The sequence below is a fragment of the Euleptes europaea genome, chromosome 17 (genome assembly GCF_029931775.1).
Source record: "Euleptes europaea isolate rEulEur1 chromosome 17, rEulEur1.hap1, whole genome shotgun sequence".
NCBI classification, from domain to species: domain Eukaryota; kingdom Metazoa; phylum Chordata; class Lepidosauria; order Squamata; family Sphaerodactylidae; genus Euleptes; species Euleptes europaea.
In genome coordinates this window covers 16,235,110-16,259,104 of record NC_079328.1, presented here as the reverse complement: position 1 = coordinate 16,259,104, position 23,995 = coordinate 16,235,110, and the positions used below count along the sequence as shown (strand labels likewise).

Genomic DNA, 23,995 nt, shown 5'->3' with positions numbered 1-23,995 from the left:
TAGCAGACAGCTGTGAATGTTGAAGGGAGTGGAATCTTTCATTATTCTGAGTACACCTTTTAGGCTTGTTCTCAGTATTTTTAAGTACACCTGACTATGTTTCTTTACATGATGCAAGGGAATTTTGTAATTCCATCCAGATTACTTTTATTAAAAGACAACAGAATGCAATAATAATAATAATAATTAATCAATAGAGAGACAGAGAGGGAGAAAGGGAAATTGCTTTCAATTCTTTCACACTTTGGGGGCAAATTTATCTTGTATTATATGCCTCTTCAAAAAAAATATTAATATTGCTGACTAGTTTCATGAACTGAACACGGTGGAAAAATAGGTTGCTTACCTGTTACTGATGTTCTGCAAGAAGTCATCTGTGCACTAATCGATTACGTGCCTGCTCAGGGTTTTGTTCCAAGCTTTCTGGAGTTAATTATGAAGTTTTTGAGGGGCAGGCCCCACCCCAAGTCAAGGCAAGTGGGGCCATGCCTTCATGATCAGTTCTTCCCAAACTGATACAGCAAGCAGGTAAGAGCACCTGAGAAGGACAGGATGTATTACTGCACAGATGACTACTTCAAAAAGACCACTTTTACAGGTAAGCAACCTGTTTTTCTCCTTTATGTTCTCTATGAAGACACTCTGGCAGGAGATTAGCTAACTGACTTACCTGGAAGTAGGATCAGGTATGGTTAGAAGAAAAGGAAGCCATGCACTGCCCCACCAAAGGTGGCATCAGATCTTGACTGCAATGTGTCACAAATGTAGAGGGCTGAGATCTGAGGTCTGCCCTGTATGGTTCCAGTAGGGGAATGTCCCTGGAGAAATGCATGGAAGTCCTGACTACCCTTGTACAACAGGGTTTAACCTGGAGTGGAGGGGTCAGGTTGGCAAGCGCATAACACACTTTTATGATGGCCATGACTCAAGTCCCAGGCACTGGGGAGAGACATGTGACCTGTGTTTCTACTCCAACAGCAGATAAGCAGGTGCGATTCTTTTCTAAACAAAGAGTTTGATCGATACAAAAAGCCAGAGCCGGCATACATCAAAGGAATGCAGAGTATGCATCAAGAGCTGGAATGTCTACTAGCAGCACTAGATCCTAGTTTAAATGAAATCTGGGAACAATCGTAGGAAGGAAGGATATATCAGTTCAAAGCATTTCCAGCTAAAGACTTCATGCCAAAGCGGCAACGGAGACTGGAGAATGAAGACATTAGAAGCCACTGAAATACTATTTGACCAATGACTGCAAGAAAGTGAAGTGGCCATGGGTGCCTGCAGAGATTGCTGCTAAAGAGACTCGTAAGGAGGGAGGGCTCAGCGTTTGTGAAAGGAAATGCTAATCTTCCTGTGCTAACCTTTCCTTGTGAAAGGAAAACAGAACAATCGACAGGACAGTGCAAAAACAATTTCAGTTTTGCAGAATAACGAGAGAGGGGTTTCCCAACGTTCAGAAAAATCTCCTGTAGCTGCCCTGATAGCTCCAGGCCATAAGGCACAGCAGAACTATATCTGGGTGAAGGATCTTCATGCTGCTCTGCGACAGCCGGCCCTTGGAAGATTTAAGACAAGAAACCATTCCTTGGCTAAGTGGAGAAGTTTGGTGAACGAAGTTGTCAAGGTCAGCACAGTATAATTAGCACACAAGGTGTCTTGTACTTGACAGTTTTGTTGAGGATCCAGGGAATGAGGGCTATTGGTGGGAACTGGAGTCCAAGACCTGAATTCCACCTCATCAAGAAGGCATCTCTGAGAGATCAGCAATTATGCTTCAATCTACTGTCACATCAAGGTCATTTGTTGTTGGTCATTGATAAAAAGGCATTCTGTTCAGGGACTGAGGCTCCTGCAGCAGTTAGAAGTTGTGTATGATCCAGAACTGAAGGCATCTCATACACAGTCTGGCAAAGGTACCATAGTCATAGTAGTCATAGTAGTAGGAGCCAGCGTGGTGTAGTGGTTAAGAGCAGTGGTTTGGAGTGGTGGACTCTGATCTGGAGAACCGGGTTTGATTCCCTGCTCCTCCACATGAGCGGCGGATGCTAATCAGGTGAACCGGGTTGGTTTCCCCACTCCTCCACACGAAGCCAGCTGGGTGACCTTGGGCAAGTTACAGCTCTGTTAGAGCTCTCTCAGCCCCACCTACCTCCCAGGGTGTCTGTTGTGGGGAGGGGAAGGGAAGGTGATTGTAAGCCAGTTTGAGCCTCCCTTAAGTGGAGACTCAAACTTAAGAAAGTCGGCATATAAAAACCAACTCTTCTTCTTCTTCTAGTTCCCACGAAGCCTACTAGCCTTCATAATGTCATAAGAAGACTAAATTGGAGAAGAATGACATTGAATGAATGAGAATGAAATCAGAATGTTGGTCCTTCCTTCTGGCAGAAAAGCCTGACCACAGATGGAAAACAGCCCCTAAAAATGGACATACGAGGTAGGATAGATATGGACTCATCTGGATCAGCTGAACTCAGCTAAAACATAGAGTGTAATGCAGACAACTAGTAGTAAGGATTAATGGGAAATGCATAAAGTACCCAGTCTATGTAGGAGAAAATTGTAATGCTTAGATGACAGAAGCTGGGTTGGGTCTGCCACCCCCCAAAAAAATCATAATTAGTTCTATAAAGTTCTGTACCAACATTCAGAGCTCATGAGTGTAACTGTAGAACGACCACTAAGAAGTGAATGACTTTAGCACATCGACATATCCCATTATACTTTGATACCCTATCTCTGGGCTTTTCCACCCAGATTTTTAATCATTTCTGGCCCCATACTGCTTTGGTTTATCCCCTGATTTCCGCACACATTTTTGTACCTGTAGTTTTCACTTATTTGTTTGTTTGTTTGTTTGTTTTCCCCCCAGCTCTTTTGAGACCACTTTTACCCTGTTCTTCTGGAAGCCCATTTTGAGTTGCCTTTTTTCCTTGTATGTAATGTTTCTGTTGGTTTTCTTTGTCCCACCCATCTCCAGCCCACTTTTCGCTAATTGCTCTGTCATTGTCAAACCACGCCCCTCCCCTGAAGACCAAATGGTTTCATTTTTTGTTTTTATTGAAAGCTTTAAAATATTGATATATCATTGTAATAGCAGGTTCAGCAGGTTTTCTAAATTCCCAGCTTTCATTTTTAAAAAGTTTCTAGCCCCTTCACTGGTGGAGATATACCCTCTTCCTTATATCTCTGCGAGGGAAAGGGTTAGAGATTTACTTTTTTTAAATGAAAGCTGAGAATTCAGAGAACCTGCCGAACACATTGTTACAACGATATATCAATATTTTAGTGCCCTTTTAAAAAATGCAGTCATGATATTGATATATCGATATAAGCATGCACAAAAAATAAAAAGGGGGAGCGCTGTGATGCCACCAGTGACGACCCAGATGATGACAGCACCGACTTGAAAATTTTGGGGTTTTTAAGGTACGTGAGGAAGAAAATTCATTGACTCCACAACTGTGGAAATGCAGAGGGAGCACAGGAAGAACCATGCCCAAACCGATTCCAATGCTTGTGGATCGACTGCCAAGAAAATCAGGAGTACGTCGAGTGTGCAGAGAAGCTCTCCAAAAGAGTCAGAAATATCTCATCAACTTGTGAATGAAAGGTAGACTTGAATTTAAAGCCTCTTACTAGAACAAAAACATCTTTTTGAGGTGCTAATGCATTATTTAACTTCTCCAAGCTGGCAACTGCCACAGAACAAAATCAATACCTGTACTGTTACCACTGACACACTTTTTGTCAGATTCTCCTCTGTTCCATGCCAATCACAAATGTTACATGTGTCTGCAAAATATTTCTAGCACACTTCATTTTCTTCAACATGTTATTTATTTATTTAAAACATTTATTAGCTGCCTTCCTTCCTTATGGGGTGCAAGGTGGCTTACATACAGAGCTATTTTAAAAATCCATAAGCAGTTGCAATTTGATGCAGTCTTTTCATCACCGGCACGGGGTGAGGGTGTATACCAACATTCCCCATGGAGATGAACTACAGTCATCAGAAATATTAACCCTGATAATACCACAGCAGACCTGGCTACCAGACTGTACCTATTTGGCCTTACCAGGACAACATTAAATTTGACAACAGTTTATATCGTGTCACCACGGGCATCCACACGGCACCAGCACATGCAAACATCTTCATGGCTCCTATCCGGTTCCGGATTTAGATGAAAAGAGGCCCTAGGGTATTCCGCTTGTGAGGACCCCTCCCAATCCCCCACCCTCATGGCTAGAGGAAGATGAAAGAGTGTTTTAAACAAGATTCAGTGAAGCCAGGATGATGACGGGTGTTTAAAATTCCGCAATTCACAATTCCTCCTCTAAAGGACATTAGACGTTATTGATAAATACTGTAGTGATTGGGGGGAGGGAGCATAAATGTTAAAATTAACACTGTCAAAAACTTTTGCAATAACTGAACTTTGTAAACATTTTATGGAATAAGCAGGAATTTTTAGGAAACTGAAATTGTGAGTTTACTGTTATATTCTTTAAAATACATATATTCTTTTAACATATGAAAATATTATACACCTTGGCTGGAGGCCACCTAGATTTTGAGGCCCTAGGCTTCAGCCTGCCAAACCTATAGGTCAGTGATGGCGAACCTTTTAGAGACCGAGTGCCCAAACTGCAACCCAAAACCCACTTATTTATCTCAAAGTGCCAACACGGCAATTTAACCTGAATACTGAGGTTTCCTCCCAGCTGGGCGGCGGGGAGTCCAGGGAAGGGGGGTGGCGGGTTACTCCCAGCTGGGCAGCAGGGATTCCAGGGAAGGGGGGGTGGTGGGTTACTCCCAGCTGGGCGGTGAGGAGTCCAGGGAAGGGAGGGGCTTTAACGGCTCCGAGCCCTGGGCTCCGAGGAGTCCAGGGAAGGGGGGACTTTGAACGGCTCCGCGCGGAGCCGTTCAAAGCCAGCGGCGGGGTACCCGTGTGTGCCCACAGAGAGGGCTCGGCATGCCAAGTCCGGCACGCGTGTCATAGGTTCGCCAACACAGCTATAGGTAAATCCGGAGCTGCTCCTACCCATTAACACCTCTCCTGTAACTGAGATTCTTTGATGTTTTCGTCATTTGAACACATGGAACAAGCTCTCAAGAGATTCCACCAGGATTTCAACCATTTTTACCTCACCATCAACCTGAGCATAGACCAGTCTTCAAAACAAGTACATTTTCTGAACACCACTGTGAAATTATGCTAAGGGCACATGAACCACCATCTTATACTGGAAATCCACCAACTGCTAAGTGTACCTACATGCTTCCAGCTACCACCAAAACAATATCCTTGTAGTAGTGAGTGATAAAGTTTATTGTCTGTGGCCGAAGGCCATCATAATCCACCATACAAAACATTAAAATAACATTAAAATATCATAAAATAGCATTAAAATAACTTTAAAACAGTCTGACCCACAAGAAACTAATATTTAAAAATGTTAAGATCCCAGATTAAAAACATCTTTCGCTCGGATTTTCTTAGCCGCTAAAGCAAAGAGTGACACTTTGTAGGAAACATCAGGATTGGTGTCTGATAGGAGAAAGAGCAGCTTCTCTGGATTTGGAGAAAGATTTAAGCCCTTTAGAATCGCTCCGAGGAATTTAAGTCTGGGCTCTGTATAAAGAGGACAGAATAAGGTGTAATGAGTTAGGTCCTCTGGAGCGGCCCCACAAATACATAGGTGAGAGGCCCATGGTGTTCGGGAGTAACGTCCAGCTATCCAAGCTGTTGGCATGGTCTGAAACCGGAGGGACCAAAACAATATAAAATAATCCAGAGTCTACAGCCAAGCACTGTGTTACAATCACATTTGCTCCAATTCCTCAGACAGGGATTCTCAACTGGAGCATTTACAGCATTTTCACATTTACAGTATGAAGAAACATTTCAGCAAGGCCAGATGGGTGCCCAGTGATAGCCTGCCACAAGACTGACCCACAGCAGGTAACAGAACATGACTTATAGTTCACAACTCAAACCAGTTCAATGCATCTTCAGTGACCTCCAGCCTCCTAGAATCATAGAATAAAATCATAGAGTTGGAAGGGACCACCAGGCTCACCTAGTCCAACCCCCTGCACAATGCAGGAAATTTACAACTACCTCCCCCCACACCCCCAGTGACCCCCTACTCCACGCCCAGAAGATGGCCAAGATGCCCTCCCTCTCATGATCTGCCTAAGGTCATAGAATCAGCAATGCTGGCAGATGGCCATCTAGCCTCTGCTTAAAAACCTCCAGGGAAGGAGAGCTCACCACCTCCCGAGGAAGCCTGTTCCACTGAGGAACCGCTCTAACTGTTAGAAAGTTCTTCCTAATGTTTAGATGGAAACGCTTTTGATTTAATTTTAACCTGTTGGTTCTGGTCCGACCTTCTGGGGCAACAGTTTTGAAATTCTGAGAAAGAGTAGTTGGTTGCCACCACAAAATGTTTGCCAGGGTAAGCAATGGAGGAAATGGCTTCCAAATGGATTCTCCCTACAGACACCAAGGCAGTGCCTCCTGGGATATTCTGAAATGCCTCCTCCACCAAGGCAGTGAAGCTGGGAATTGCTACTTGTTTTGGGGAAGAGACACTGCTCGGTTTCAGTTTACAAAAAAACTGGAGGGTTTGCACCTTGCACAGACATAGGGGAGAGGTTTCCAAGCTCAAAAATTTAAGAAAATCCGTGTCTGTGGCTAAGCTGAGGGCACGTTTGTGGCATGGCTGCCTGGGATGAACTCAATCGGCCATAAGCTGTGGTGAAGAGCAATGTGAAAAAAAGCTCCGCATTTCTTTCAGTTCCATTCAAAACCATCTGCATTTTCTCTCAAAGTCTCAAGGAGCAAGTGGATGTCAGGAAAACATATCCATGGAAGCCATGCTGAGGATTGCTGCATTACAATATTAAAGGCTAACAGGAGAAGAGATAGCAAAAATAATAAGACTGTAATTTTGTAATATATTCAGTTGGCACCTCTGTCGGGAAGGAAAAACCCCTTCTCATTTTCAGAAGCTGCTAGTGAATTGTCAAGACAAGTTCTCAGGGCAAGAAGAGGAACTTGGCAAAATCGCTCTCACCTACCTCTTCTGCCAGCAGAGCATCTGCTGGTGCAAGATCAGGTGCTTATTTTGTTTGCCCCTGTGTTAGGTTGGAAGGTAGCTGAAATAGAGCCCAGATCTGACTGATGTATTCTCTCACCCCATGCCTACAGTGAGTGGAAATACCTACCACTAATAGAGGTCGGCTTTCCCGGAGTCTCCTATACTATCAGGTTGCAGCCATTTCATGGCTCAGCTATTTATTTCTCAGGTTGCATGAGTCTGTTAAACTATTCAGTTTCAGGTTAACAACAAAACTCTACTATTGTATTATACCCACGGAAAAGGGACATAAAATTGACCTCTGAATAATGTTCTAATATCACAAATAACATACTCCTTCACCAAGACCCTTGTATTTTAAAATTTATACCCACATTTTGCACCAGAATAACATTCAAGGCAGCATTATGCCTGCCCTGACTTGCTACGGACTACCAGCCAAATTCGGGTAGCTATTCTTCTCCTGTAAAGCCCTAAACAAGTCTAAAATTGCCCACCTGTAAAAGCAATGCTCAATGGACCACTGCGTATACATGACATATACTGCATGCAGGGAGCAGTTATGGTTACTGTAGATCTTCTCCTATTGTACAGCTCTTCTCTTTGGAGATTTGCCAAGGACCAAATGTCTTGCAGAAAGCTTTCAAAATTTCTCAATAGTTAAGATCCAAAAGGTATGCTTTGTATTTTAATTTAGAGTGTCATTACCCTCTGAATGGAGCAGATTGGAACTATACATGAAATACCACCCTGACAGTTCTGTATTTCCATGCACATAAAAATATTTTTTTCATTACATATATGGAGATGATGTACATGGATGATACATAAAGAATATTCACACACAACACAAAACATGTAGTAACAAGCACAAGCAGGCAAACTTCAAAAGCTAGTAGAATAAACTGAAATTTACACTGTTCTAGCACAAGCTGAGTACTGTTCCAAATCTTACCTTTGCTAGGCATCAAGAGGCGCTTCTTCATCTTGCCTGCCAGAACACAGTGAATCAAAAACAAAAAACAACAGTGTCAACAAATCAGAACTGGAAGCATAATTTTACATGATTTAATTTAAAACAAACTGAAATGCCAAAGGTTACCTGAGCAGGTTTCTGCTCACTTGTTTGTTTTTTAAAATACAGGTTTGATTTCAGCCAAGAGAAGTCACAATAAGAAATGCCAAAGGAACAATGAGAGATATAACAGGTAACTCAGTGAGGGATGTAACAGGCTATGGTGCAGCACTGGGGAAAAACTTGTCAAAATTCCTAGGGAAAGGCATCAAAATTTTAGGCACCACCAGGATAACTGTTTTAAGACAATCAGGAATCTAAGATTATTTCTAGCCCTTTTATGGTATCAACAGCCAAGACATATTAGCAGCTTCTGATACAGTTTAAAACCAATCCATATCGTGCTCGCTTCGGCAGCACATATACTAAAACCGATCTACCGTATTGTCCGGCGTAAAAGACGACTGGGCGTATAAGACGACCCCCAACTTTTCCAGTTAAAATATTGAGTTTGGGATATACTCCTCCGCAGCCGAGGCCCGCCCCTCACGCACTACCCTGCCGCCCCCCTTCGCTTGCCTTTTGCACAAGGGCCGGGAGCAGAGCTGAGCCGGGGGGAGGCGGCGCCTGTTCCTGGAAGAGCCCCACCTGGAGAGTTGGTCACATTCTTGGCAGCGCTGCAAGAGCGGAGCCAGACGCACCAACGCGCAGGCGGGGAGGGAGGCAGAGGGGCTGAGGAGGAGGAGGAGCGCGCAGCCCGCCCGCATTCGCTCAGCCCCAAACCACCCTCAGTCTGGGCTGGAGCGCGGCGCGGCTGCAGTCGCAACGCCGGAGCGGGTGGGCAGGAGCCAGGAGGGGAAAAGGACGCTGGGAGAGCGGCCGCCCCAGCCTCGGCCAGCCAGCCAGCCGCCTGCCTGCCTGCCTTGCGCCGCCGCCGGAGCGTGGCCGAGCGCTTCCCTCCGTGCGCCCCGGCGCGCCTGGCTCCGACTCCCAGCCGGGCAGCGAGCGCCCTCGCCGGGCTCGCCTCCCCTCCCTCCTGTGGCGGACACAGACAGAGCGGAGGCGGCTCCCCAGGCAGATTCTCCAGTCTCACTCGGAAGTTTCAGCACCCGCCCTATAAGACAACCCCCGGTGTATAAGACGACCCCCGACTTTTGAGAAGATTTTCCTGGGTTAAAAAGTCGTCTTATACGCCGGACAATACGGTATATCAGACAACTTCCGCTTGGAGCTGCTAAAAAGCGAAATTGGCTCCTACAGCTCTGATCTACATCCAGAGGAGGGCAGAAACTCCCTGGCCATGCAACAGTCAGGCTGGGGTCAAATGAAGAGCCCAAAGAAGGGCTTTCCTGAACTCTTATCTTCAGCACCCTTAAACCACATAATGACTGAAAATAAACAGACAATTTAACTGGGATTCGGAGGGGCGTCAGTACAAGTTGCCCAGCCTATCATACCAACAATTTACACCCGTCGGTGGTGAAGAGGGACCTGGCAACCCTATACCTTGTAGACCAAGGAATTATCCTGCAGAATGACAAATCATTTATACCAAAACATATTTACCATCCATCCCGTTATGCTGCTCGTAGCTTCTCTTCCCCAAGATAGTCGGAGATCCATTGTTAATCACTGGGGCAAACTTAGAACAAGGCACACTGCTGAGAGAGCCAGATAACCTCTTAGTAGGATCAGGTTTCAGAGGACAGGGATGAAATTCTGAAGAGAGAGAAAAAAAGAGAAAGTGCTATGTATTAGAGCCAACCAACATGCAATAGCTGCAGACTTCTTTGCTTAAACTTGGGACTGTCCAAACACAAGACTGTGTGATCACATATAAGGGGGACCAGGGGGAACCATGAACAGCTGAAGACCAAGCAGCAACAGAAGTTAAACACATTCAAAGATATAATGCATTAATTAAAACAATATGGGCACAGTCAAACACCTGGATGTGTTGCTCAGTTTTATGGAGGAGTTTAAATCAATGAGCTTCAAAGTACTTCACTTTGGCTAAATCATAGCATCTCTATTTTACAATGATGGGGGAATTATAATAATTTGTTGCATTTTTACCCCACCCTCCCCAACCCGAAGGTCAGGCTCAGAGCAGCTTAAATGATATAATTTAAATATAATAAAATATAATTTAAAAAACATTTAAAATACAATTTAAAATAGCCCAGATCAATCTAATAAATAGGACAATAATCCCTCCCGATGGCGCTAAAATAAAAAAAATAGCCATCTGCAGCAGGTAGATGAATCTGAACACCCCCAAAATGGTATAAGCAGGGGTGGCGCAGCAGGGGAGGGGGAAGGATTAGGGAGGCCAGTATTTATAATGAGAACCATTGCTGGCCTCAACCGTAAGCCCGGCGGAATAGCTCCGTCTTGCAGGCCCTGCGGAATTCCTGAAGATCCTGCAGGGCCCTGATATCATTAGGTAGGCTATTCCATCAGGCAGAGGCCAGGGCCGAAAAAGCCAGAGATGTAAAACTTCTAAATATTTTCGGGGAAAGCTTAATAGGAGTATACATTATGGGTTGGATATGCAAACTAAGAATCTATCTACTTAGCGTACTTCCACTTGCAGAAGGCATTGCGAAAGATCTTGTACAACATCTCCCACTCCTAGTTTGCTTGCATACACAATGACATACAAATGCAATAACATACACATAGAGAATCTAGTGCAACAATCTCCTCCCTCTCCCATATTGTACTTCCTCACAATTGGTTGCACAACACCTTGCACAAGTACAAATACAAATGTGGACACTATAAATTTGACTTAGCACAAAAAGCAATTTTAGAGCAAGAGCTCTAGTTCTGAAAGAAATTTTCCACAGGATCCAACCCCACATCTACAATTAGCTTGGGAGGGGCTGTAGCTCAACTGAAGAGCCTCTGCTTTGCATGCAGAAGGTCCCAGGTTCAATCCCTGCCATCGCCAGTCAAAAGGACCAGGCAGTAGGTGATGTGAAACACCTCCACCTGAGATCTGGCAAACTGCTGTCAGTCTGAGGAGACAATATTGACCTTGATGGACCAATGGTTTGATTCAGTATAAGGCATCTTCATGTGTATTCATGTGACTACAAGATTTTGAGTTCTATTTTAGGGAATAGACCGAAGGGATCAGGCAGGGTTTATCATGTGCCACAGTGTAACACAAAACAAAAGTAAAGTTTTAAGGCTGATAGAAGTAGCTAAGAAAAAGAACATTAGCTCTGCAGTTGTCTTCTTCAATGCAGAAATTGCCTTTCATAGGGTGGAACACTGATATCATTTGAAATGCCAGGCACCGTTTGATTTTGGAAAGGAATTTACTGGCTGGGCAAAAGTAATATATGCTCAATCTACACTTAAAGTATTTTTGCTTAATTCTACTGGTTCCCTTCCTGATCTCTTTTCCAGATCTGGATTCCTTATTAGGTACAATAATTGCATCATTTCAGTATCTCAGGATCTTTGCCCAGAAACCTTAAAGAAACAAAGGCAGCCTTTAGAGAAAGCAGAGCTATACTTTGTGAGGCTAAGGGCTGTTAGCAGCTTTAGAAGATCAAGCAGGTGATGACTCATCCTCTAAAGTGTCAGAACCTGTATGAATGCAAAGCAAGAAGAACTTCTGAGGTCACATAGCTTTTGAGTGCCATCTAAGGTTTTGATCTTTAATTATACAGTAGCTATTTAAAGATAATCTGTAAGAGTGGGGCACACTGGGTTTCCTTTTTTGGAATTTCCCGCCTACTCTCCCCAGTTATCTTCTTTTGCACTGCTCAGCAAGTTACTCCCTAGCCCTTTCCCTCGTGGAGATATGCCTTTTTCCTAATATCTCCATGAGGGAAAAGGCTAGAGACTTACTTTTTTAAAACATAAGAACATCAGAAAAGCCATGCTAGATCAGAACAAGGCTCATCAAGTCCAGCAGTCTGTTCACACTGTGGCCAACCAGGTGCCTCCAGGATGCCCACAAACAAGACGACTGCAGCAGAACCATCCTGCCTCTGTTCCAGAGCACCTAATATATTCAGCATGCTCCTCTGATCCTGGAGAGAATAGGTATATGCATCATGACTAGTGCCCTGACCTGGATGGCCCAGGCTAGCCTGATCTCGTCAGATCTCAGAAGCTAAGCAGGGTCAGTCCTGGTTAGTATTTGGATGGGAGACCACCATGGAATGCTAGGGTTGCTGTGCAGAGGAAGGCACCGGCAAACCACCTCTGTTAGTCTCTTGCCATGAAAACCCCAAAAAGGGGTTGACTTGACGGCACTTTACACACACACATCATGACTAGTATCCATTTTAACTAGTACCCATGAACAGCCCTCTCCTCCATGAACATGTCCACTCCCCTCTTAAAGCCTTCCAAGTTGGCAGCCATCACCACATCCTGGGGCAAGGAGTTCCACAATTTAACTATGTATTGTGTAAAGAAATACTTCCTTTTATCAGTTTTGAATCTCTCACCCTCCAGCTTTAGCAGATGATGCCGCGTTCTGGTATTATGAGAGAGGGAGAAAAGCTTATCTCTGTCCACTCCCGCCATACCATGCATAATTTTATAGACCTCTATCACGTCTCCCCTTAATCGCCTTCTTTCCAAGCGAAACAGCCCTAAGCGTTTTAACCGCTCCTCAAGGGGGAAGTTGCTCTAGATCTAACGAAAGCGGAGAATTCAGAGAACCTGCTAATACTATTGCTTTAACACTCAAGTGATCTAGTGATATTTTATTGCCATTAAAAAAAACTGTTTTAGGCAGCAAAAAAAGAGAGGATGGAGGGGGGCAGCAAGAGCTGAGGGTTCTGATATAGTCCAGGGGTTTCCTCCAGCCAAATTCAGCATTTAGTGCACTTCTATACTGGAACAACTGGGGGCACATGACAAGTAAGGCAGAGAAAGCAGCAGCAGCCGTGACTTCCTGCTCCTCTTTGCTGTGCCTTAGCAAGCTCTCTGTAAACTTTACTATAGCAGTGCTGCAAAGCCTATTAGTAGGGTTGCCAACCTCCAGGTACTAGTTGGAGATCTCCTGCTATTACAACTGATCTCCAGCCGATAAAGATCAGTTCACCTGGAGAAAATGGCCACTTTGGCAATTGGACTCTATGGTATTGAAGTCCCTCCCCTCCCCAAACCTGCCCTCCCTAGGCTCCACCCCAAAAACCTCCTGCCAGTGGCGAAGAGGAACCTGGCCACCCTACCCATCAGGCAAGCCAGGACTGGATGGCTGCTATAGCAGTAACTGCAATGCTGCTGCCTAGAGCAATGCCTTTTGGGTTATTTCCAGCTACACAATACAATCCCCTCATCACCTCTGCCCCTGAGCTCTCTCTCCCTTTTGTCTGGTCAGACTCTTCCTCTTGTTCCTGGTGCCTTATTAACATACCCATGGCTATAACCAGAATTTGCCTTTTGAAAAAGTACAGGTCAAGCTGTTTCTGACTATGGCTAGGTACAGTCTGTAGTTTCCCTTTCTCTCTCTCTCTTCTTTTCATTCCATCCAGCACCAGGTCTTGGTGTGCCCAGCAAATCTTGCCTTCTTCATTTCTCTCTCACACCCCCTTTCATTTCACCATTTTCTCCTGTTTTGCTTTCACAATTTGCCTTCATTTCTCTCTCCCATCATCTTCTAATTATTCTGTCCCCCCTTTTATTTTCCAGTCTTGATGGGTAGTCAAAATGTACTTCAGAGCAGCATATCTTTGTTAATGGGCAGGGGGAGGGTCATGCTAATACTTACTGCCTACCAAAGTAAATTGGTGGAAAGCATTATTAAAGATAGAATTGTCAAGCATATAGAAGGGCAAGGTCTGCTGGGCAAAACCCAACATGGCTTCTGTAAGGGTAGGTCCTATCTCACTAACCTGTTAGAGTTTTTTGAAAGAGTCAGTAAGCATGTGGACAGGAATGAGCCTGTGGATATTGTGTATTTGGATTTCCAAAAAGCTTTTGACAAAGTCCCCCACCAAAGACTGCTAAGCAAACTTCATAGTCATGGGATAAGAGGACAAGTCCTCTTATGGATTGAAAGCTGGCTGAAAAATAGGAAGCAGAGAGTAGGAATCAATGGTCAGTTCTCACAATGGCGGGATGTGAGCAGTGGGGTGCCTCAGGGATCTGTGTTGGGACCGGTGCTTTTTAACCTGTTTATCAATGACCTGGAGTTGGGGTTAAACAGTGAAGTAGCCATGTTTGCAGATGACACCAAATTATTTAGGGTGGCTAAAACAAAATCGGACTGTGAAGAGCTCCAGAAGGATCTCTACATACTGGAAGAATGGGCATTAAAATGGCAAATGAGATTCAATGTGAGTAAGTGTAAAGTGATGTATATTGGGGCAAAAAATCCCAACTTCATATATACACTGATGGGATCTGTGCTGGCAGCGACAGACCAAGAAAGGGATCTTGGGGTGGTAGTGGATAGCTCAATGAAGATGTCAACCCAGTGTGCAGCTGCTGTAAAAAAGGCAAATTCCATGCTGGCCATAATTAGACGAGGAATAGAGAATAAAACTGCTGATATCATACTGCCCTTGTACAAAACTATGGTGAGACCACACTTGGAATACTGTGTACAGTTCTGGTCACCACACCTAAAAAAGGATATTACAGAGCTTGAGAAGGTGCAGAAAAGAGCAAACAAAATGATTAGGGGACTAGAGCAACTGTCCTATGGGGAGCGGTTAAGATGCTTAGGACTGTTTAGCTTGGAAAGAAGGCGGCTAAGGGGAGACATGATAGCCTATAAAATTATGCATGGTTTGGAGAGAGTGGACAGGGAGAAGTTTTTCTCCCTCTCCCATAATACTAGAACACGGGGTCATCTGCTAAAGCTGGAGGGCGAGAGATTCAAAACAGAAAAAAGGAAGTATTTTTTCACACAACGCATAGTTAAATGGTGGAACTCCCTGCCCCAGGATGTGATGATGGATGCCAGCTTGGAGGGCTTAACAGTCCCACCTACCTCACAGGGTGTCTGTTATGGGGAGGGGAGGGGAAGGTGATTGTAAGCCGGTTTGATTCTTCCTTAAGTGGTAGAGAAAGTCAGCATATAAAAAAACGGCTCTTCTCCTTCCTTCCTTCCTTCCTTCCTTCCTTCCTTCCTTCCTTCCTTCCTTCCTTCCTTCCTTCCTTCCTTCCTTCCTTCCTTCCTTCCTTCCTTCCTTCCTTCCTTTTCTCTGTTTCTTTTATGGGTCCTGAGTTGCAGAGCTGACCAAATCCCACTTAAAGACTTTCAGAAACATCATACAAGATTTACAAGTACAAACACCAGAGGTATGATAGATAGAGCTGTGAGTGCAGCAGGAGCAGCAGCCAGATCACCCAAAGAGCCACAGTGATTTTCTTGTGTTACCTATTTCTTTGGATCCCAGACAGCTCCCAATAATCCCTGTGCTTTTCATCCAACACCCCTATTTTGCCCCTGCTTTTGTGCAACGAACGGGTACAAGGGTGAACTGAAATAGATTTCTTACTGATCTGCTCACTAAAGATTTATTGTACACGAAGCGTACATGTAAGAAGTAAGTCCTATATTGGTAGACACATATATGTCTGCATGTGAATGTTTACATATAAAATCACAAAATCAGACACATGGCTAAAGAGGGGAATATGGAGTGCCCCAGCCTGTGCTTATGGAGTAGACAATATAATGAGGATCTTCACAGGCTCAGACAAAGAGATTCTCTATTCCAGATTTCACACTGATAAATCAAATTGTCGATTTTATGAGAAACGCAATTTTCAGGCTTCATAATAATAGAACATGACAAAACCCAGCCATCTTAGCTATTTACACCTGTATAATTATTGCAGATAGTTTATGCACAGAAAAAAATATGCAGATGGTTCGGAACTGTATTTACCTAGATACCGAAGTACTGCTTCTAAAGGTTTTCTAACAACTTGCTTTAACAACAACGGATTTTCGGAGGCTTCTGGTAAACGGGCTGTGCCTGAGAATATTGGAATACATAATACTGTAACAGAGAATATTTCGTTTACATATTAACAGAGAGAAAAAACACTGCTAGAGCCACCCTCTTAGGGGTGTTTCGAGGTTAAACAAATTGCATGATGGAATGCACAAAATCGTAATATTGAACAATAATTCTGATCATTTTATGTATATTTTTAGGCATTAATCAGAATATCTGTTCAGAACATCCCGTCTTACAAGTAGCATGCTTGAAATTGATAACAGCGCAAAGTAGCTCAGTAAAGACTCACATTCTGCTTTGATGGCTGCACTATTGATAGGCATGTAAGGAAGCCGTGCCGCATGCCAAGGACGCAAGATGTCCCTACATAGTCGCCTGGCAAGCCTGGTCATCTTTGTTGTGTGTAGATAAAAAGCCTGCCGTGTTTTCATGGCAAACTTTGGACTCCCGCCATTCCGTAACGGTGCACCGTGAGGGCTCTAAGGAAGGCAAATTTGTGACAGTGCTTGGTCAGTAGGACATTCCTGTAAGGACACGACAGCGCTCAAACTCCAGAATTTAACAGTTCATCACATACTTATTGTCTCTGAGCAATGAGAAAAACCACTGCTGCTCAATGGAAAAGTCACAGATTATAAGAAAGCCTTTAAATGCGTTGTTATAGACAACAATTTCAAATGAGTACTGAGCATGATTATTTGTGGCCGTATTTCCATTGCTGCACATTGGAAGAAAACAAACCCTCCACCCTTAAAGCACTACAATAAGTATGTATGGAACTTTTCTCTACTCTCGAAGCTATTATAGAAAACCAGAATCTGTTGGTAATAAATTTATAAAGAATGGGCATGGTTTGCAATGTAACAAAATGATAAATTGAATGATAAAATACAATCTTCTGTTCTTTTTGGATTGTTGCAAAGTTTGTTATTCAATGCACCAACAATTCTCATGTAAAATATTAAAACTAAATCAAATTCTCCATTAACGAAGACAAAAAGGGATTTTTAAGGTTTTAAGATGATTAGACCTTGTTAGATGACTTAAATTAAAAATATTTAAGATACTGGTTCTTGTAGGTTATCTGGGCTGTGAGACCGTGGTCTTGGTATTTTCTTTCCTGACGTTTCGCCAGCAGCTGTGGCAGGCACCTTTAGAGGAGTAACACTGAAGGACAGTGTCTCTCAGTGTCAAGTGTGTAGGAAGAGTAATATATAGTCAGATGCTACAATCAGCAAAAGACAAAAAAGACAAAAAAGACAAAAGAGACCCCCTCACCCCTCACCTCTGCAGGAGTATATCGTATACCTTGCAGTTGTGGACAAGTTTACATTGGGACCACACAACGAAGCATACAAACAAGGATAAAAGAACATGAAAGATACTGCAGACTTGGCCAACCTGAGCAATCAGCAGTGGCTGAACATGGACTGACACAAACAGGATACAGGGTCTTATTCCAAGACACTGAAAGACTGGACAATTCTACCAACTATTTTGTCAGATTGCACAGAGAAGCCATTGAAATTCATAAACATCAGCACAACTTTAACAAAAAAGAAGAGAGTTTAAGAATGAATAAGGCTTGGCTTCCTGTCCTGAAAACCTCCAGACTAACAAAGACTACAGTCCACAATAGCCATGCGGATTAGCTTTGGATTTCACATGTTAACAGATCACTTCAGGATACAATGGTTCCATATTAACATACCACACCCTCATTAGCACATTATCTTGATACTTACAGGACAATGATTAGCACTACCTTTGATACTTTTTGCAGGACAATATTTATGCGTACGGCATGGCGGCGGCTCGTGAGCGCAGAGCGCGGCGGCGTGCGGTGGTGACTCGCGGGAGCGGCGCGCAACAAGTAAGGAACATGCGGGGGCGGGGAGGCCGGGGGAGGGTGCAAGCGAGCCTCACACAACCACACACAATAGGAGAAACATTCGTCAAACCTTGTTTGATGATAGCTGTCAAAGAGGTTTTAGGGACGGAAGCCAAAAAGAAAATACAAGAAATACCTCTATCGAACAACACGGTAAAAGCTCGAATTGAAATTATTTCAAATGACATCGAGGAGCAGCTTGTTTCGAAAATAAAAAATTCGCCATGTTTCGCTTTGCAGTGTGATGAATCGACAGACGTTTCTAATTACAGTCAGTTGCTCGTATTTGTCCGCTTTCTAGACGACGACAACACTATTAAAGAGGAATTATTGATTTCGCGGAAACTGGAAACGACGTCAAAAGGTATCGATGTCATGAATATAATAGCAGAGTATTTTGAGAAACATAGCATTATGTGGGAAAAGCTCGCCGGCTTCTGTACGGATGGCGCTCCAGCCATGTTAGGATCACACTCCGGTCTAGCAACATTAATAAAACAGAAGAATCCTTCAGCAATAACAACTCATTGTACCATACATCGTCAGGCGTTAGCTTCCAAGACTCTTCCTAAAAGCCTTGTTAATACTATGGAAATGGCCCTAAAAGTGGTCAATGTTATTAAAAGCAGCGCCTTAAATACATGCCTTTTTAAAAAACTGGGCACTGAAATGGACTCCGATCATGAGACTCTTCCACACCGAAGTTCGTTGGCTATTGAAAGGCAATATGCTGGGAATGTTATTTGAACTAAGAAAAGAGGTTGAGCTGTTTCTAGCCGAGAAGAAAATTAAAGATTTACTAGAGCTGTTTTCTGATTCGAAAAGTCAGATGCATTTGGCTTATCTTGTAGATATTTTCTCACATTTGAATAAACTAAACTTACAGTTGCAAGGTTCTGGAAACATAAATTTAGCAGGTGTGGGAAACATTTTTATGTTTGAAGACAAACTGCGTGCCTTTATTTGCAAACTTCAATTATGGGTAGGCGAAAACAATAATTCTGCGTTTGTGACATTAAAAGCACTGGTCGATGATAGTAAAGATGACATGATCACCGCAAATATACAAGACAACATCAGAAGTCATCTGCAAATGCTGGTCGATGAATTCCACCGTTACTTCCCGGAATATAACCAGACAGAATCAAAAGATACCCAAAAGCTGATTCGCAATCCTTTTGGTATTGCTGTTGAAGAGGTTGCAGAAGAAATCCAGGAAGAGCTCATTGAATTCCAAAATGATAGGCACTGTAAGGATGCGTTTGAATCAGTTTCTCTTGAAGAGTTCTGGTGTAAAAAAGTAATTTCATATCCTACAGTTCGGGGATTCGCCTTGCGATATCTTATGCTCTTCTCCACAACTTATACATGCGAACAAGGGTTTTCTGCTTTGCTTATAATTAAGAACAAGACCAGAAATCGATTGGAAGCAAGTGTAGCTCTGAGCAACAGTATTAGCCCCAGAATTGCCCAGCTTGTAAAAAGGATGCAAGCTCAAAAATCACATTGATTTACAGTGAAAAGTTCTCTATTATAAAATATATATTCAAATATTATTCTAAGTTTAATGTTTAACAGTTATGATTAAAGTTTATTTTCTAATTCTCGGAATTTTTATTTTGAACCTTGGGGTCCCTGCACCGAACAAAAAAGTCCTAATGGTCCCTGGTCAAAAAAAGGTTGGGAACCACTGGTATAGATGGAAAAAACTGCAGTTGGCAGTGTTTTAGGAAAATGGCCAAGGCCCTCACCTGGAGGGCCATGATTTAGAAAGTGCTTTCCACCTTGAAACAGCTGCCAATGAAGGAAAAAATAAGCTGCAAGCCCCCGTCATGTGCAGGTTTCTACCTTGAAACAGCCACTGCCAGAGGAATAGTAAGCTTTGAGCCTCCCTGAGGTGCAAGCCTTAGGGAGGTGCAAGCCTTAGGGATGGATGTAAATATGGCTTTTTTGGTCGATGGAACTCACTGAATCCTGGGAGCCTACATACCATATTGTTGCGGTTTGGTCCTGGCCGCTCCCCATCAAGCCGTGTTGGCATTTTCAAGCCACCATATTTCTTCCAGTATGTCCAGCAAGATGCGCAAAGACGACACTGCATGTTAGGGGGACCCCAAGAATACCACTGGTAAGACTGTGCCGCTATGAAGAGTAAAGGTAGAAATATATACTTATTCAATGTGCTTTTCCCCCTCAAGATTCCCTCTCTACTGAGATTTTTCACCATCACAGAAAGAATCAATCCACTTGCCTGAGTAAACAACATTTAAACGCAAGCATTTACAGAAGATACATATCTGTATCAGAACAAAAGTTTGTCATTTTCAGAAACAAACTTGACTTCGCTTAAATAGAATAATTAGAAAATGTCATGCATTTGTGCATTATGACAATGGGAACTTTTTCTCCAAGTCTACCAAAATGTGACACAGAGACACGAAGTGGGCACATGCTATTGGGAAAGTGGCACCGACAGACTTGCTCGAAACGCAATGTCTGCAAAGTGCAGTGAAGCGAGTTATGCCTCTAAATAACTCTGAAAATGCTTTAAAGGTTTTAAAGCAGACCAGCTGCCTACACATGTGCTAGTCATTGTATGTGTACAGATACTTTTCCCTTTTCCACCATCCCAAGAGAAGATAGCCTGGGAAATGCTATGATGGTAATTGGGAATTCATTCCATTCATGGCAGGAGAAAACCTGGATAGAAAACGATAGCTGCAGCTCCTCAAAAAAAGGATGAGTGGGGAAGAAAGGCTAAAGGATGGTGCAAGAAATAAAGGCAAATAGCTATAAGAATGGGGGGGGCATTTTCAGACGTTTTAATGGGTTTGTACATGTTTGAATTGTCTTAAACTTCTTCCCCGATTTCTTGTCTTCACTAGGTGTAATTTAAATGATGCATCCATTTGTGGCCAGGGATTCACCTCCATCAAAACCCTCCCAGGGGGGAGGCTGAGCAATACCTCTAAAATATTTACATTAGAAAGGAGGAAATCACATCAAAATGAGTGCCTTGTCCTCATTCTCATGACTGAAGTAGCCCACCCATCTAAATTGTAACAAAGTAAGGGCTCTTCAGTATACTTGCATAGGGATTCATACGCGCCAGGCTTGCCTCGGTTGGGATTCTACAGTAGGATGAACAGCCTTTCTATATTCCCTTTTCCTAAGGACATCTGGGTAGGGCTTTTCTGTTTGTTCTAGCACAGCCCCTCTCCAGCTCTCCTTGTATACAGTGCCAGCGTTGCCTTTGGGACTCTAGATGTTGCATCTTCCGGGCTTTGCTCCCATCCTGCAGTGGTGCATCCAGATAATATTATTTCCAAGTCAGGCAGGGCTCCTACTAGGGTTGCCAGCTCCAGGTTGGGAAATACCTGGAGACATTGGGGATGGAGCCTGAGGAAGGCAGGGTTTGGGGAGGGGAGGGATTTCAGTGGGGCATAATGCCATAGCGGCCACCTTCCAAAGTGGCCATTTTCTCCAGGTAAACTGATCCTATCGCTTGGAGATCAGCTATAATCCCAAGAGATCTCCAGCCACCACCTGGAGGTTGGCAACCCTAGCTCCTACAGGACATGTGGAGTAGAAGTCCAGCCACCATCACAGCATCAAAATGTATAGCTATTCTTAAGAAGGGCGCAAACAAGTGGACTTGCATCTCCCAAATAACATCAAGCCTTTTTCCTGCTTTTGCACAAAGAAGTTCCATTCACAAGTCACTTACTATAGCAGCTTTCACAAGCTCGTCCCGCTCCCATGTTCTGTGCCTGAGCTCCTGTACCATTTACCATTCCAGGCTTCACATTATTTACATTGATCTTGTTGGGGTTTGGCTTGTTACTTCACACACACACACACACAAAAAGAAAAAATAATAATTAGCTTACTATGACGTACAACATTACGGCAAGCCTTCCAACATGATAAATAAAACTTGAACGGCTCCTAGTTCTATTGATGCTAAAACAAAAACAAAAATTTCCCTAACCAGAAAAAAAAACCCATATTTATTATTACACCATACACACAATACATACACCGTTCTTGGAAGATAGTGATTATCGACCTGTTTCAGATCTGGTTTTGGAATAGAGACTGCCTGAATCACACCCGTGGATGACCTGTGCTGGCTAAGAACAGTTCTCACTAGTTTTGACTGCACACCAGCTGCACTTTTTAAAAAAAGATAGAAAGGATATGGGTATGAATACTCATGCCCTAGCGATGCCCAGATTGGACAACTATGCCTTTGAAAAGTGTTTAGGAAATGCAGCTTGTCCAACATGCAGCTGCCAGACAGTTGGTAGAGGCTCGCCACCATCTAACAATATTGCCTCTGGTTATCCTTTCCTTTATTTCCTTTATCTCTTAGAAGCTCCTTGATCCATTGATCTTGAGCAGCTTAGTTTTAAATCTAATGTTTGAAGTATATAAGGACTGAGATAAATCTTGCCACGCATCTGGTTATCCGTTAGTTTGCCCTGACACATCAGCTTGATTGGCCTTACACTTCCAGCACAAAGAGTTGTGAAAACAGTGAGTCTCCTTGCAGGAGAGGTCAAGGAGGATGCAGCTAGAGGGAGCCTGGGACCTGAGTGTGTCATTCCCAGAGACTAAAGATGGAGACATGTAGATGGAACTCATCCATGTTGGGAAGCAAAGCCCTTATGTTCACAGGAGCATTTAGCTGAAGGCTTCACTGATCAGAACCTCTCTCAGAGAGTGGTCAGCTCAATCCTCCAGGCCACCAGGTCCAGGTGTAGGATCCTGCCTTGATGATGCGACAGCAGGCCAAGCACCTTGGGAAGGGTGATGTACTGACGTTTTGACAGCAGCAGGACCACAGAGAATCATGTTAAGATCAAGACCAATGTTACTCCAGTTCTGAATGTTCATTTCTACCTCCAGGGACTTCAGAGAATGGAAAGTGTGCATAGTCTGAATTAAAATTCTCTCCTATTTCAGACATTACCTTGCATCTTGATTTAGCATACCTACTTGCAAACATAAATCTCTAACAGCTGCATGTTGATCATTTACAAAAACTGTTTACCTAACACTGTAGATTTTCTTACACAATTATTGAACAATTATTAGAATTTTGAAGGAAGGATATTTAAAACAATCTTTTGAACTTTTGCCTTAAAAGTATTTCACTTATCATTCTAAGAGAAATATTCCCAAAGTTTCCAATTTTTCTTGTATTTATTTAGAACATTCCCCTGACCTAGGTAGATCAGGCTAGCTCAATCTCATCAGATCTCAGAAGCTAAGCAGGGTTGGCCCTGGTTAGTATTTGGAAGGGAGACCTCCAAGGAATACCAGGGTCGTGATGCAGAGGCAGGCAGTGGCAAACCACCTCTGGACGTCTCTCGCCTTGAAAACCCTATGGCAATGGTGGTGAACCTATGGCACACGTGCCAGAGGGGGCACTCAGAGCCCTCTCTGTGGGCACGAGCGCCGTCTCCCCAGCACAGAGTTCGCCTGAGTTCGTTACTAGAAAGCCAGAGGGAAGTGGGGCTGGGCTGCTCCCCTTCCCCTCTCCACGCACGCCTGAGGGCATTTCTCACATCACCCGCCCCTCTGCCCAGCAGCCCAATGGGAGCGCTTCCTCCCTCCCCTGTCACATGCGGCAGGGCAGCTCACATGCGGCGTGAGGGTGCTGCGCGGACGGCAGCCTGTTGAGTCTGTGGCGAAGGTGATTCCCCATGGTGTGGTTGGAGAGGAGCTAGGTTGGAGGGGAGAATAGCTCACAGCGTAGCATAGCTGGAGGGGAGCAGAGCGCTCGGGCCACAGCGCGGGCTTTGCTGCGCCTCCCACCTTTCAGTGAAATCCCCTACTAAAAGAGGAACACCCACTTACCCAGCATGTAATTAACCTGTGAAACTCTGTTATTGTGTTTTTCTTTTAAGACAAAAGATGTTAATGTATGAATTGTTTTTTCTAAACTAAAACCTCAGTATTCAGGTTAAATTGCCGTGTTGGCACTTCACGATAAATAAGTGGGTTTTGGGTTGCAGTTTG

At 43.7% G+C, this 23,995-nt stretch overlaps 1 protein-coding gene across 2 annotated transcripts in view; it reads right to left on the bottom strand.

Moving 5' to 3' along the window:
• The window catches only part of MTA1 (metastasis associated 1), a 115,361-nt gene that overhangs the window by 37,156 nt on the left and 54,210 nt on the right, over window positions 1-23,995 (bottom strand). For both annotated transcript variants that reach the window (XM_056862901.1, XM_056862902.1), the window contains exons 12-17: window positions 21,696-21,811; window positions 19,959-20,110; window positions 16,367-16,556; window positions 16,003-16,092; window positions 9,692-9,844; window positions 8,066-8,101 (exon numbers count right to left, since the gene is read on the bottom strand). In XM_056862901.1, the coding sequence (XP_056718879.1) occupies window positions 8,066-8,101; window positions 9,692-9,844; window positions 16,003-16,092; window positions 16,367-16,556; window positions 19,959-20,110; window positions 21,696-21,811 (737 nt within the window). The remainder of the gene's footprint in view (window positions 1-8,065; window positions 8,102-9,691; window positions 9,845-16,002; window positions 16,093-16,366; window positions 16,557-19,958; window positions 20,111-21,695; window positions 21,812-23,995) is intronic.